The 16,323-nt window shown below is 55.4% G+C and overlaps 1 protein-coding gene across 11 annotated transcripts in view; it reads left to right on the top strand.

Moving 5' to 3' along the window:
* The window catches only part of PATJ (PATJ crumbs cell polarity complex component), a 224,080-nt gene that overhangs the window by 111,806 nt on the left and 95,951 nt on the right, over positions 1-16,323 (top strand). For all 11 annotated transcript variants that reach the window (XM_029083120.2, XM_039914706.1, XM_029083123.2 and 8 more), the window contains one exon: positions 2,649-2,760. In XM_029083120.2, coding sequence (XP_028938953.1) covers positions 2,649-2,760 — 112 coding nt within the window. The remainder of the gene's footprint in view (positions 1-2,648; positions 2,761-16,323) is intronic.

Genomic DNA, 16,323 nt, shown 5'->3' with positions numbered 1-16,323 from the left:
TGCGGGCCCGGGCCGTATTCCCTAGGCCACGCTGCTTCTCTCGCTCAGCGGGGAGGCGGTTCTGCGTCCGGTGTCCGGCGTTCCACTTCCGGAGCGGACTCCTTAAGATCTGCGGTTTTCCGTTCCCCGTAATGGGCCCGGCGGCGTCCACGGACTGAAGTGCATCCTGCCGTCAGCGGCGGCGTTAGAGGGCGCGTCACTGGACGTAATCCACCGAGTCGCGTGGCCGCTCAGACTACAGTCCGGCTTCTTTCGAAAGTTACAGCTGGCCGGCGGCCGCGGGGCCGATTCACGTTAGGGACATGTTTCCTCTGTTGAATCGTTACCGGAGACGTCTTCGCCCTCAGAAGGTAACGGTGTCGTGTTTTTCAGGCGAGCCGCGTGGTCGGGCTTTCGGGAATCGACGCGGAGGTGGTTTTGGCTGGCGTCCGACGGCGGGCCCTTCCCGGCCGGAACGGGGGGGGAGACGCGAACCGTTTTTTATTTCCAACGAAGACGATTTTCTTTTTCCGCACGGAAACGGAAACTGTCCCGGGGATGAGAAACCGCATCTCGACGGCTCGTCGGGGCGATGCCTCCGTTGATGAGGTTTCAGCTGCCCGGCGCGGATTCAGGGAACACGTCAGAGTGGAATCTGTAGCTCGTCCCGTAAAGGGGAGGGAGGCTTCGATCGTTCTCGAACGGAGATGTCGGGCCGCTCTTCCGTCGCCTGGTTGCGGCGGGTGCGAGTGGTGACGGGAACGGGCCGTCCATCTGAGGGAGGAGGAGTATGTTCATTAACGTTGGTATCTGTTAAGCGCTCACTATGTGCCGAGCACCGTTCTAAGCGCCGGGGTAGATGCAGGGTGATCGGGTCGTCCCACGCGAGGCTCCCGGTTGATCCCCATTTTCCAGACGAGGTAACCGAGGCACAGAGGAGTTAAGTGACTCGCCCACGGTCACACGGCTGACAGGTGGCAGAGCCGGGATTCGGACTCATGACCTCTGACTCCCCAGCCCGTGCGCTTTCCACCGGGCCACGCTGTCGTCCTTCGGTGGGAGGGTTGGGGGGAATCCGAAGCCTCCAGATTTAGACTTGGCCGCGGATTTTGGGGTGTTGGGGCGGGCCCAATAGTCCTCTAGAGGGCGGGCGCTTTACTTGGGGGCTTCTTCTTCTGTGTGCCTTGCACACAGTAAGCGCGCGATGATTGGATGAGTGAATGACTGTGAGCTCGCTGTGGGCAGGGAATGGGAAGAGCCCGGGCTTGGGAGTCCGGGGTCATGGGTTCTAGCCCCGGCCCCGCCGCTTGCCAGCTGTATGACTTTGGGCAAGCCACTTCACTTCTCTGCCCCTCGCTTCCCTCATCTGTACCGGTCTCGCCCATCCCGCCGTCGACCCCCGGGCCGCGTCGCCTCCGCCAAACTCACTCTCTTCCCCTCTTCAAAACCCGACTGAGCGCTCGCCTCCTCCGAGAGGCCTTCCCAGACTGAGCTCCCCTTTTCCCTCTGCTCCCTCTACCCCCCCCTTCACCTCTCCGCGGCTAAACCCTCTTCTCCCGCCTCTCCCTCTCCTCCTCCCCCTCTCCCGTCCCACCCCCTCGGCACCGTACTCGTCCGCCCGACTGTATTAATCTTCATCACCCTGTTTATTTCGTTAATGAGACGTGCATCACCCCGATTCCATTTATTTGCCGTCGTTCTAATGAGCCGTTCCTCCCCTCGATTCTGTCTGTCGCCATCGTTCTCGTCTGTCCGTCTCCCCCGATTAGACCGTGAGCCCGTCGGAGGGCGGGGACCGTATCTGTTACCGATTTGTACATTCCAAGCGCTTAGTACGGTGCTCCGCACACCGTAAGCGCTCGATAAATGCTACTGAATAAAATGGGGATTAAAGCTGTGAGCCCCACGTGGGACAACCTGATCACCTTGTATCCCCCAACGCTTAGGGCAGTGCTTTGCACATAGTAAGCGCTTAACAAATACCACCATTATTGTTGTAATTATGATTATTGCCGTATTTTATTTTCCGAGGGCTCAGTGAAGTGCTCTGTCCACAGTAAGCGCTCAGTAAGCACCATCGATTGATTGGCTTCTTCTGGCTTTGGGCTCGCGACCCAATTCGGTCCACTTTCGCCGTTACTGGTTTAATGGCGGCATTTTGTCAAGCGTTTACTACACTCCAAGAACTCTCTAGACCCTACGTTGGTTGTGGACAGAGTGTCTCTTATATTGTACTCTCCCATGCGCTTCGTATAGTGCCCGGCGCTCTACACACAGTGGACGCAGTAGGGAAGCAGCGTAGCTCAGTGGAAGGAGCCCGGGCTTGGGAGTCAGAGGTCATGGGTTCGAATCCCAGCCCTGCTACTTGGCAGCTGGGTGACTGTGGGCGAGTCGCTTCACTTCTCTGTGCCTCAGTTACCTCATCGGGAAAATGGGGGTGAAGACTGTGAGCCCCACGTGGGACGACCTGATGACTTTGTATCTACCCCAGCGCTTAGACCAGTGCTTGGCCCGTAGTAAGCGCTGAACGAATGCCTTCATCTTCATTCCCAGTCCCGTCCTCTCTCCGCCAGGCCAAGCCGCTTCTCGGGCTTACTTTCTTAATCCCGCGGGTAACCCGAGAGGTGATGGCCAACCTGATTCCTCTCGTCCTTCCTTCCCTCATCCAGCCGAGAAAAGGAGGGGCTCCACCTCCGATGAGACTGCCGCCGCCCTATAAAGCTCCTGCCGGGCAGGAAAGCGAGGAAGATGACGAGGAGGCCGATCCCGAGTTTACCGAAAGTGAGTAGTTGTCGATATTTTTGCCCGGGGACGTTCTGCTTTTACCCCGGAGAGGCCGTGCTGAGAGCGTCCCTCTCGGCATTTCGTGTTTGGATTTAAGCCCCGTGAAAGAAAGAGATGGGGTCTCTGTGGAAAAGCTGCCTGTGGAGGATCTGAATTTACAGCCCCCCGAGTCCATGATTTTGGGAGGTTTTTTCCTGGAGGCGCCTGTTGAGTAGAATCTCTTGAGGGTACCGAGGCACCGTTAGACTCTTTCAGAGATTCTGTTTCCCCACTCTCCCTCTCACTGAGCTCAGCAGACGCCATCACCCTTAGAACTCGAGGAACCAGAAAACCCCCGAGACGCGGGGCTGGGTTTTTTCTCTAGAATCCCGCTGGAACCCCATACTTCCTCGAGCCCCCACCTGCCTCTCCCCCGCATTCAGATTTCCTGGATCGTCCAACGAGTCCAACCTGCGTGTTTTCTAAGTCCCGGCATCCCCGTGACCGAGCGAGGAATGGTCTTCCCCTTCCTCCCGGAGGGATTCCAGGGTAGAGTTGGGCCAACGTTTTAGTGGCGTGGAAAGAAAACGAAGCGCCGCGTTGTTCCGGGCACACTGAGTTGAGTCGGGTCACCGTGGCATCGATCCAGAACCTGAACGCCTCGTTGAGCCCGCCAGGATAGTGAGGAGTAGCTACAGGAAGCGGCACGGTGAAATGGATGGGACACGGGCCCGGGAGTCAGAAGGTCATGGGTTCTAATCCCGGCTCTGCCATTCGCCTGCTGGGTGACCTTCGGGAGGTCACGTCTCTGGGCCTCGGTGACCTCATCTGGAAAATGGGGATTAGAACTGGGAGCCCCACGCGGGACGCGGACTGTGTCCGACCTGATAATCTTGTAGCCACCCCAGCGCTTAGTACAGTGCCCGGCACATAGCGTTTAACGCATGCCATCGTTTTTATTTATTCTACCCTTGACGGTCTTTTCCCCCCTCACTGTTCCCCACCATTCGTTCCAGCGGTGCTATACTAAGTCTGAGAATTGGGAGAAGCAGCGTGGCTCAGTGGAAAGAGCACGGGCTTTGGAGTCAGGGCTCATGAGTTCGAATCCCAGCTCTGCCACTCGTCGGCTGTGTGACTGTGGGCGAGTCACTTCACTTCTCTGTGCCTCAGTTCCCTCATCTGTAAAATGGGGATGAAGACTGTGAGCCCCACGTGGGACAACCTGATTCCCCTGTGTTTACCCCAGCGCTTAGAACAGTGCTCGGCACAGAGTAAGCGCTTAACAAATACCAACATTAATTTCCCAGATTTCCCTGCCTGTGAGACGGCTAGGAAATAAATCACCGTCACACCCTCGTAACGGTGGTCTTTACTAAGCACCCACTTGATGGTAAACGTGGAGGAAGAGCCGAGAGAAGCGAATGGGAATGGGTCCCTGGCCCTCATTCGCTGAGACCTGATTGGGTATTGAATTCCACCCGGGTGCATAGTACAGAGCTCTGCACACGGCAGGCGCTCAGTAAGTACCACCTATTGGTCGCTTGTCTTTTCTTCGCAAACGTAAGGGCGGAGCCGTACCCGAGAACTGCGGCGCGGCTCAGTGTGAAGAGCCCGGGCTTGGGAGCCAGAGGTCTTGGGTTCGAGTCCCGGCTCTGCCACTCGTCAGCTGTGCGGCTGTGGGCGAGTCGCTTCACTTCTCTGGGCCTCGGTTCCCTCATCTGCGAAACGGGGGATTAAGACTGTGAACCTCACGTGGGGACAACCTGATTACCCTGTATTGACCCCAGCGCTTAGAACGGTGTATACTGTTTACTGTATACTCATACTGTATACTGTATACTCAACTGTATATATTTTCGTTACCCTATTTATTTTGTTAATGAATTGTACATCGCCTCGATTCTATCTAGTCGCCATCGGTTTTTACGAGACGTTCTTCCCCTCGACTCTATCTGTCGCCGTCGTTCTCGTCCGTCCGTCTCCCCCGATCAGACCGTGAGCCCGTCAAACGGCAGGGACCGTCTCTATCTGTTGCCGACTTGTTCATCCCAAGCGCTTAGTACAGTGCTCTGCACACAGTAAGCGCTCAATAAATACTATTGAATGAATGAATGAATGAATGAACAGTGCTCAGCACATAGCAAGTGCTTAGAAATACCGATATTATTATTCTTGTCATTATCCCCAGTCGAACTAAGCGCTGGGTTTATCTCCGGTTGAACGTAGCTTTCTGTTTGGGCCGTAGAGAGTCCTTGCCCTTCTGGCCCTCCTGCCGTCTGCCCTTCTCCCGCTCTCCTCGTCCCCGGCTCGGGGCAGGCGTGTGAAAAGCAGGAAAAGGAGTTTCCAGTGGGAAGACTTAGTCTTTGTAAATTAATCCTTTTTTTTAAAATGGGACTTACCACGTGCCGGGCAGCCAATTGAGCGCTGGGATAGTTACGGGCTAATCGGATTGGACCCAATCCCTGTCCCACCTGGGGCTCGCAGTCTTCATCCCCATTTTCCAGATGAGGGAACTGAGGCCCAGAGAAGTGAAGTGACTCGCCCCAGTTCACCCAGCAGACGAGCGGCGGAGCCGGGATTAGAACCCGGGTCTTTCCGACTCCCGGACCCGTGCTCTCCCCGCTGGGCCGTTCTGCTTTATATTGCAGTAGAGCAGACGATAACGCTCGCATTCGCGGCCGGGCGGTTTGCAGCATTGGCTTGAAGAACGTCTCGCCTCCAGAGATCTTTTTACCTCCACTGTGCGGTTATGGCGCCCGTTCCGTAGATCTTCCTTCCTTCCTCGGTGTGGCTCTTGCTTTTGTAATGATGACGGCATTTATTAAGCGTTTGCTACCAGCTAAGCACCGTCACAGCATCCAGAGTTAGTCGACTGGGTGCAGCCCCTGTCCCAAGCGGGACTCACGACCTGTCCCGCCCCCGCCTTTCCGTGAGGAAACCGAGACCCAGAGGGGTTAAGCGACTGGTCCCCGGTCACGCAGCGGGGCCGGGGCCGAGCCGGGACGGGAACCCGCTCCGTGTCCCGACGCTCGGTCTCGGGCTCTCTCTGCTGGGCCACGTTGCCCCAGTGGCGATCGTCGTCGTCGTGTTTGGAAACGAGGCAGAGATTCCAGGGAGCCCGATTCCATCTTTCGTTGTAGTGGGTGGAGAGTGGTGCCCCTTCCTGGAGGAGGGCATAAATGTGCCCCCAGAGTGACTGTCCCTTGGCCGCCAGTGGGAGAGGGGGCCCATTCATCGGAAGCCTCGTCTTCCCCTTCCCCTCCGCCGCGGTCCCGCCCCGGAGCCCACCCCGCGGCCACCCGTGGCGGTCGGTCTTCCCGCTCCAACCTGCCCTCACGTCTCCGGTGAAAGGGCGGGAGGATCTGCGACCCGGGTGTCGGGCCAAGTGCCGCCGCAGGCGGGACCGAGGAGAAGAGGCCCCGACCATCGTGGAGAAGGCCCCCTCACGCGCCACAGTCCTCCAGACCTGGCCCAGAAGCTGGCCCCGGGGGCCGGATCCCACCCGGCCCGGCCTCGGCGGGGACGGGACCGGCTTCCTGGACTTGGACGTGTTGGCGGGAGCCCGGCGGGAGCCTCCCGGCGGGGAATCGGGGGGTCAAGAGGACTGTCGAGCGGGCTTGACGGTGCCAGTGGGAAAGTGAGAAGCAGCGTGGCTCAGTGGAAAGGGCACGGGCTTTGGAGTCAGAGGTCGTGGGTTGGAATCCCGGCTCCGCCACTCGTCAGCCGTGTGACTGTGGGCGAGTCACTTCGCTTCTCTGGGCCTCGGTTCCCTCATCTGTAAAATGGGGATGAAGACCGGGAGCCCCACGTGGGACGACCCGATTCCCCTGTGTCTACCCCAGTGCTTAGAACAGCGCTCCGCACATAGTAAGCGCTTAACAAATACCAACATTATTATTACGTGAGTCTCGGAGTCCTGGAGGACTCCAGCGACCCTGCCTATCCACCTCCTGCCTCTGGCCTGGCCTCCCTCCTCGTATCCCACAGACAGTGACTCTCCCCCCTTTCAAAGCCTTATTGAAAGCCCATCTCCTCCTAACTCCTCCTTTCCCCTTCTCCCGCTTCCTTCTACATCACCCTGACTTGCTCCCTCCATTCACCGCCCGCTCCCAGCCCCACGACCCTTATGTCCGGGTCTGTCATTTATTTACTCATGCTAATGTCCGTCTCCCCTCCGCAGACTGTAAGCTCGTCGGGCACGGGCGGCGTGTCTGTTTATTGCTTTACAGTAGTCTCCCAAGCGCTTAGTACGGTCCTCTGCCCGCGGTAAGCGCTTCATAAATACGACCGTCGGCTGACTGACTGACTGCTCCCTCACGTGTGAGACTGCCCGGCTTGCCCGACGTCGTCGGCGACAAGAGACGTCGGGTATTGCTTGGGAAATGTAGCGGTGGCCATCTTTCATTCAGCCGGAGGCCTCCTCTCTTCGCGGCTCTTCCCGCATTCCACCCTTAATTGCATCCCTCAGAAGGGAGAAGGAGGGCAGTTCACTCGAATCGCTCCGAATCGAAGGGGACCGAAGTATAGCTTGGGTATTGGACGTGGCGGCTCAGCCTTTCGGGGTAGCTCTCTTTGTCTCCCGGACACGTGATTGTTTTCTTGCGGGTGGGTTAAAAGGAGACCGCTGACCCACCTGGGGGAAGAATGGGAACGAGAGGGGGGAAGGGAAGAAGCGAGGGAAAAATTCAAGCCAGGAGCGCCGGGATACGGTTTTCGATTCCTCTCGGGGACGCGGTCAGATCCTTCGTTTTATTCCGGCGGTGTCGCTTCAGATGATTTCGATGCCAAATGAGCAGTTTTTTACAGGGCCCGGTTGAAAGGACTTTTTTTTACAAACTAAGTCAATTGTCAAGAAAAATCACTATTCCGCATATGGCGGTGATAATTCATCTAGTAAACAAACGGGGAAATGTAAGAAAACATCACTTAAGAGCAAGGAGAAGAACAAACAATATAAATTAGTGTTCTGGCATCCGTCCAGGAGCCTGTCACTACCACCCAATCTGCTTCCGAACGTGCCGGCAGGCTCCCCCTTTGGGGCTGGAGAACGGGCTTCTTCCTTTCGCGTTCTTCGTGGACGTCCATCTGGGGAAGGCAGTTTTTCGAAAATGGATCATTTTTCTCTCCTCCCACCCCTCCGATTGAAAAGCGTTTCGGCGCCGGGGGCTCCCGTGTCCGAAAGCGGCCCAAAGCTCCTCCCCTACCGGAAGCGCCTTGTTCGGCATTCGGACCCAAAGTGAATTGGAGTCGAATAGGCGCTCAGTACAGTGCTCTGCGCACGCTAAGCGCTCAGTAAATACGATTGAGTGAATAGTTCTGTTGCCCTACAGGTCAAGGGGAAATTCGTCTTATGGAAAGGGCTATGATTTTACCTCTTGCGATAGGTGATTCTTGCGTTCTCTACCTCCTGTTGCCCTCCTGGGTCTCTAGGTGCTGAGCAGTCAATCAGTGGTATTGATTAAAAGCTTTCTGTGGGCAGATCATCGGGCTACGTGCTTGGGAGAGTAAAACAATCGGTGCTATTTATTGAGCCCTTCCCACGTGCAGAGCACTGTACTGAGTACGTCATTCGGTCCTATTTATTGAGCGCCTACCGTGTGCAGAGCACCGTACGACGCACTTCGGTGGTATTTATTGAGCGCTTACCCTGCGCATCTGGGGCCGAATAGTCCCTTCCAAGAGCTTAGTACAGGGCTCTGCACATAGTAAGTGCTCAGTGAATACTGTTGAATGAATGAATGCAGAGCACCGTACTACGCACTTCATTCATTCGGTCGTATTTATTGAGAGCTTACCATGTGCAGACCACTGGACTACGCACTTCGTTCATTTGGTGCAATTTATGGAGCACTTACCTTGTGCAGAGCACTGTACTAAGTGCTTCGAAGGGTACGATACAGCGATGAGCAGAAACGTTCCCTGCCCGCACTTGGAGGCGTACAATAGAATAGAGTTGATAGAGACCAGCCCCGCCCGCAAGGAGCTTTCGGTCTAACGGGGGGACGCAGACGTTAATGCAGATGAAAATAATCGGTATTTGTTGAGCGCTTCCCATGTGCCGGGCACTCTACTATTCATTCGTTCATCCATTGAGCGCTTACTATGTGCAGAGCGCCGTACTAAGCGCTTGGAATGACCAATTCGGCACCAGATAGGGACCACCCCTGCCCAACGACGGGCTCGCGGTCTAACCGGGGGACTCGGACGGACAAAAACGAGACAACTTAATCACGAGAAATAGAATCAAGGGGATGGACACCTCATTAAGAAAATAAATAGGGGAGTAAAAATAAGGGCCGGAAACCCAAGGCCGCTAGAATGTAAGCTTCTTGCGGCCAGGGATCGTGTCCGCCAACTCGGGTGTAGTTTTCCGAGTAGTTAGCACGGTCATCTGCAGACAGCAACCCCTCGGTAAATACCACTGAGTGATCGATACCCGTGCGGGGCTCTAGGCTATTGCTTACCTGACCTCCACGTTGAGTCAGCTGGCCGATCGCCTCCTCACTTCGGTTACTCTCCCCCGCCGCCCGCTTCCCAGCGCTTAAACAGTGCTTTGCACAGAGTAAGCGCTTAACAAATACCGTCGTTATCATTCAAAGCCTTAGTGAAGGCCCTTCTCCTCCAAGAGGCCCTCCTTGACTACGCCCCCCCCCCCCTTTCCTTTTCCTCAATTCCCTTCTGCGTCGCCCTGACTTGCTCCCCTTATTCATCCCCCTCCCAGCCCCACACCACTTATGCACATCTCTGTAACTTATTTATTAATAATAATCAATAATGACCCCGTCTCTACCCCAGCGCTTCGAACAGTGCTCGGCACATAGTAAGCGCTTAACAAATACCAACATTATTATTATTTATTTATATTAATGTCTGCCTCCTCCTCAAGACCTTAAGCTCAGAATGGGCGGGGAATGCATCTCTTAGATGGTTAAAGCGTACTCTCCCAGGCGTCCAGTGGCTCAGTGGAAAGAGCACGGGCTTTGGAGTCAGGGCTCATGAGTTCGAATCCCAGCTCTGCCACTTGTCGGCTGTGTGACTGTGGGCGAGTCACTTAACTTCTCTGTGCCTCAGTTCCCTCATCTGTAAAATGGGGATTAAGACTGTGAGCCCCACTTGGGACGACCTGATTCCCCTGTGTTTACCCCAGCGCTTAGAACAGTGCTCGGCACATAGTAAGCGCTTAACAAATACCAACATTATTATTATTATTATTATTACAGTGTTCCGCCCACGGTCAGCGATCAGTAAATGCCGCTGATTGACCGACTCCCCAGCTGACGACACCCGTTAGCACGACCAAGAGTTTGAGGGGATCCCAAGGCGTTCAGTGGTGTCTGTTAACCGTCTGCCTTTTTGAGTACGTGGTATTTATCGAGTGCTTACTGTGTAGTAACAATAAAGATGGCATTTGTTAAGCGCTTACTATGTGCCGAGCACTGTTCGAAGCGCTGGGGGAGATACAGGGTCATCGGGTTGTCCCACCTGAGGCTCACGGTCTTCATCCCCAGATGAGGCAACTGAGGCACCGAGAAGTGAAGTGACTTGCCCAAAGTCACACGGCTGACAGGTGGCGGAGCCGGGATTCGAACCCCCGACCTCTGACTCCTAAGCCCGGGCCGTCTCCACGGAGCCCCGCCGCTTCTCTGTGTGCCGGGCGCTCTTCTAAGCACTGGGGTTAGGTACAAGCTCATCAGGTCGGACGTGGTCCGTGTCCCGCATGAGGCTCACGGTCTCAATCCCCGTTTAGCGGGTGAGGGAGCCCTGGCCCAGGGAAGGGAAGTGATTCGCCCAAGGTCACCCGGCCGATGAATGGCGGAGCCGGGATTAGAACCCAGGTCCTTCTGACTGCCAGGCCCGGGCTCCACCCGCCGGGCCACGCCGCTCTGTGCTGTGCGCCGTGCCTTGTATTAAGTGCTCGGGAAGGACAGCAGAGGCGCAGCATGGTGGAGAGTGGGTAGAGCGTGGGCTGGGGGCACGGGCCTGGTCCTGGGTTCTAATCCCGGCTCCCCCACTCATCTGCTGGGTGACCTTGGGCCGGTCACTTTCCGGGCCTCACTTCCCTCATCTCTATAATGGGGATGCAGACTGTGAGCCCCATGTGGGGCGGGGACTGCGTCCCACCCGATTTGCTCGTATCCACCCCAGTGCTCAGTACAGTGCCTGGCAGATAGTAAGCGCTTAACAAATACCATCGTTATCATTAATAAAGACATGCTCCCTGTCCACGGACGCGTTACATCCCTAACGTTAAACCCACTTTGAAACTCAAGGGCCTCTCTTATTTTGGTCAGTGGTAATGGGTCGGTCGTATTTATTGAGGGCTTCCTGTGAGCAGAGCCCTGTATTAATAATGATGTTGGTGTTTGTTAAGCGCTTACTACGTGCAGAGCACCGTTCTGAGCGCTGGGGGAGATACGGGGTCATCGGGTCGTCCCACGTGAGGCTCGCGGTCTTCGATCCCAGTTTTACAGATGAGGTCACTGAGGCGCAGTGAAATGACTTGCCCACAGTCGCACAGCTGACAAGAGGCGGAGCCGGGATTCGAACCCATGACCTCTGACTTCCAAGCCCGGGCTCTTTCCACTGAGCCACGTTGCTTCTCTACTAAGCACTGGGGAGAGAATTGTGCAACAGATTTGGAAGATGCATGCCCTGCCACAACAGACAGCCTTGAGGCTTGTCGGTAGTATTTATTGAACGCCTACCGTGTACTAAGCGCATGATCCTTGACACAGTCATTTCCCCAGATCTACAGTGGCCTGTATTTAATCAGGGCTCTCTTTAGTTAATGTAAAAGAAAAAAAAAAAAAAGGACAGGATTAAGAGAGAAGAGTGATGCATTCCCTTTTTTAGCTTGGATGCTAATCCTTATTTAATGTGTTTCTACACTGCTAATCCCCTTTTTCTATTCTTTTCAGGTGGGTAATTAGCTAAAATATGGAGGATTCTTAGCCCACTCCACCACCAAAAAAAAAGCCTGGGAGGGGAGGGCCCGGCTTTCTCATCTGGGGCATTTGAATTTGATGAATGGATTCTGATTTAGCGGTCTCCGACCTTGCTCTCTCCTAGCTGCGTTCGTGCATCGTGCAGCCGGGTTGAAAATCTCACGGAAAATTTAAATAGCGAAATCGTGGTGAAGAATTCCTGGTGAAATTGTCACCGGGAAACAGGTGTTGCTTTTTTTTTTTTTTTTTCCCTTTTAATACTACCCTGACACGTAGTATGCTGAGCAGATGGCTTTTTGTTCTACATTTTACGCGGAAAGGTTAGAGAATATTGCACTGAGTGATTGATGGTAATTCAGAGATAACTTCCGCTGATTTACATAATTCCGTCTTTCTGAGGGGGAAAACAAAGTCTCATCCGAGAGCTCTCGACGCGACTCTTTTATCTCTTCGAAGCAAGCGTGCCGGAGAGGATCTGAAATATTACTTCCGTCGAAAGATAAAGCGGGCCCAGGGGGAATCAGATTCCGGGAGGACCCCTGCCGACTGTTCAGAAACGAGTTTGAGGGGACGTCGCGCGCTCAGCATAGCCAGACGGCTCCTTTGTTCTCAGAGCCGACCCCAAACCTCGCGGAGCAACAGGGCACCGGGCGGCAGGTCGGCTCGTCCGGGTCGGTGGAAGATCGTCCGCCGGGGCTTTTGATCCGAACCGGGGAGATGCGCCGCGCAGATGACAGACGCGGTCCCCTCGGTCCGCGAAGCAGGAGGGCCATCGAAGGAACTGGGGGTGGAGAGGGGAGGGCGGCGGGGAGGAGGGGTCTCGGGGGGGGGGATCTGGAGATAGAGACGTTACTCTGGGACCGGTCGCCTCCGAGTGCCGCCCCGGCGGGTCGGATGTCGGGAAGCGGAGCCCTGCCCTTCCCCGCGCGCTTCCGCGGGCGGGTCTCGTCGGCCCCCAGCTGCGCCCGCCTGCTTGCTCGCCGGTGGCTCGGAGGGAGCGGGATCGATTGCCGCGCATAATAGAGACGGACTGACGGCGCGCCCTGAAGGAGAATCGGATCTCGGGGGGACGGGCCCAAGGTCGTCAGCGGCGAGGCGGAGCGCGGGAGACGGGGCCGCCGGCGGGGCCGGGAGCGTCTGTCGGGAATGCAGATCTCCTGAAGCGCGTATCCGGGCAACGATGGTACAGGGGGGATGCCCAGGTAAGGTCTCCGTCGCCTTTCGGTCCCGGTGGCTTTTAGGGCCGGGTCGGGCCGGGTCCGCCGCGGCGCGGAGGCCGTTCGGTGCCGGGGGTTTGAACAATAGTAAGCTAAGCCATTTTTCCTAGGTCGGAGAGGGAGAAGAGGGGGTGGGGGGAGAGAGGGAGCGACAGCGTGCGTGTTTGTGTCCGTGCGCGCGCGTGCGGGTGTCCGTATCTACAGACATATACAGAGATCGATATGTTGGATCGATACCCTTAAAATGTCTCGGATGGCGTATCTTCCGGCAGCGTTTCTTTCGAGGACGGAGGAGAGCACGGCGTATAAAACTCTGCCGGTACCTGAGGTACCACAATTCATGATGCTCGATTTCTTATTCGTATTCCGTCTTGCCGGAATTGCTGGGGATAGAGAGAGCCCGGGACTTATTTTTTTCTATCCCCCCCCCGCTTCGCTTCAGTAGGACGTTCGCTATTCTAAAATGACAGGAAAGCTCTCCCGGTGCGTTTAAAACCCAAACGGAACATTCAGCGTTTCGTTTTATAGGAAGGAGTACACGATGGAGCCAAAATGGTAGTAAACGAAAGAACGCTTTTCAGGGTAGGCTGTATTCCAGGACCGTAACGTTGCCCGAGGTCTGTTTTCGGCTAATGTCATTAGTGATATACTGACATCATCCAAATGGCCCAGCTCTAATTAAAATATCTCGAGAAATCTAATCGTTCAAGCCGTCGAAGGCGCGTTTCTCTTTCTACTTCTCAACGTTGTAGGCAGTCGCCGGGATGACGACCGGCCATTCTGATTATCTTCCGCCTGCCCTTGCTTCCAAGGCGGTCCTTACGTTCGAGGGAAGTGTCATCTCTATTCCAAGAGGGTCGGTTTACTTCTCTGATTCATTCATTCAGTAGTATTTATCGAGCGCTTTACTACGTGCAGAGCGCTGGACTGAGCGCTTGGAATGGACAAATCGGCAACGGATAGAGACCGTCCCCGCCCTCTGACGGACCTACGGCCGGAGAAGCAGCCTGGTTTAGCGGAAGGAGTCCGGGATTGAGAGACAGAGGGCATGCGTCCCGATCCCGCTTCTGCCACTTGTCAGCTGTGTGACTTTGGGCAAGTCACTTTACTTCTCTGGGCCTCAGTTCCCTCATCTGGAAAATGGGGATGAAGTCTGTGAGCCCTACGTGGGACACCCTAATTACCTTGTACTACCCCAGCGCTTAGAACAGTGCTTTGCACATAGTAAGCGCTTAACAAATATCATTATTATTATTATTATTATTATTATTAATCGGGGGAGACGGGCAGACGAGAACAATGGCAGTAAATAGAGTCAAGGGGAAGAACATCTCATAAAAACAATGGCAGATAAATAGAATCGGGGTGATGTTCACCCTGTGTGATCTCACCCAGACCAACTTTCTTTGACCTGGGGGGACGGGGGTGTTTGCCGGCAGGCGCTTCGAAATAAAGGTCGGTGTCGAGGAAGAGGAGGCGTGAGCGCTTTGGGGAGTGGCGGTCGGACGGCCGCGATTGGTCTAGATTGGTCTAGAAGGATGGTGATTGCCCGGCCCGTCGTGTCCGACGTCCCACATCGTAGACCCTTGTCCCCGTCTGCAGGACGCGGCCACCTGAGGCTCAACGACGTTGCCAGCCGGCCCCCGTTTTAGCCATTTCTAGCCGAGGTGGACTCCCCATCCCATTGAGAAGCAGTGCGGCGGAGTGGATAGAGCCCGGGCCCGGGAGCCGAAAGGTCACGAGTTCTAATCCCGGCTCCGCCGCACGTCTGCTCCGTCACCTCGGGCAAGTCACTTCACTTCTCTGGGCCTCAGTTCCCTCATCTGTAAAACGGGGATTAAGAGTGTGAGCCCTACGTGGGACAGGGACTGTGTCCAACCTGACTAACTTGAATCTACCCCAGAGGTTAAAACAGGGCTTGGCACATACCAAGCGCTTAACGAGTACCATAATGTTCATAATCCCAACCCGTGAAAAACCCCTTGGGAGCCGGGCGGAGCCTCATCCTGTACATTCAATAAAGAGGACGTGTTATTATTCAGCGTGGCTCCGTGGAAAGAGCCCAGGCTTGGGAGTCAGAGGTCATGGGTTCGAATGCCGACTCTGCCACTTGTCAGCTCTGTGACTCTGGGCGAATCACCTCACTTCTCTGGGCCTCAGTCACCTCATCTGGAAAATGGGGATTAAAACTGTGAGCCCCACGTGGGACAACCTCATCACCTTGTATCCCCCCAGCGCTTAGAACAGTGCTTGGCACGTAGTAAGCGCTTAACAAATGCCTCCATTATTATTCGGCATGGAGCTAGTATGTACGTCACAGATTCTCCGGGGTGAGACTGCTCTCCACCCTCCTGTCTTGAGCTGGTTCGAGGGAGTCCAAATCATTAGCTCAGCCGGCGGCATCCATTTTGTGTTATCTATGTCAAGAAGGGCCTTCATTCAGTTGTATTTATTGAGCGCTTACTGTGTGGGGGACACTGTATTAAGCGCTCGGGAGAGCACAGCTCAACGTCCAGAGACCCGTAGGACGGCCAAATTTAGTAGATCGGCCCCACGTCGATCTTTATGATCTTGTTTTCCTTCTCTCTCTCTTTCCCCGGGGAGTTAGCTTTTAATATCCCCTCTACATCCGACCCTGGGCCTATTCTCCCATCCCATTCCCCAACGGGAAGTTGTCTCCTCCGGTTCCTCTTGTCGATCTCCTCCCCCCTCCCCTGGAAGGGAGTGTCGCCTCTAGCCCTCGTCGTCGACGTCAGACGCTCCGGGCACTGTTTCTGGAAACACCGGCTTAAATTATTCCGTCGTCCAGTGGCGGAGGATCAGTGGCCACGACGTTTGGCCCATTGAAACAAATCTGTCGGAAGAGGATTCTTGCCCAGACCGGTATGAGATTGATCGGAGATATAAGCGTGGTCCAGGGCCCGTTAGCGTGTGAGTGGCCCGTATTTAAAAAGTGATCACGTCTGACTGAGTTTTGCGTATGCCATAAGGGTCCTCTCTGATTTTCCCGACGTCCACGATTAGTCACTCAAATCCCCCTCCCCGGAGGGAGGTGGACGTGTTTCGTATTGCAAGGACGGTCTTCCGTGAGGGGAACGAATCCTCCTCGAGAGTTTGCGAAAATCCAGTCGATCGCAAAAGACCCCCCCCCCCGCTCCGGCGAGCGATCTGTCTTGGTTGCCGAAAAGCCAAAAGTGTAACGCCGAAACCAGTTTGGCCCATGTCCTCTCAGTGGCTCACACGCCGTGCCACCGAGAGCCGCGGAGAGGGGCGCGGGGCGGAGACCCAGAGGCCCGGGTGAGTCCGAGGCCTCCGTTTCAGCAGGAAACGGAATCGTTCCTGTGGTTGGGGAGCCAGCCGTTTATTTAGGATATTGTTTTCCTCCAGCTTTTCTGTTTCACTAGGCGGTGCCCGGCTTA

Source organism: Ornithorhynchus anatinus, chromosome 18 (genome assembly GCF_004115215.2).
Source record: "Ornithorhynchus anatinus isolate Pmale09 chromosome 18, mOrnAna1.pri.v4, whole genome shotgun sequence".
Taxonomy (NCBI): domain Eukaryota; kingdom Metazoa; phylum Chordata; class Mammalia; order Monotremata; family Ornithorhynchidae; genus Ornithorhynchus; species Ornithorhynchus anatinus.
This window is presented reverse-complemented; position numbering and strand designations above follow the sequence as displayed.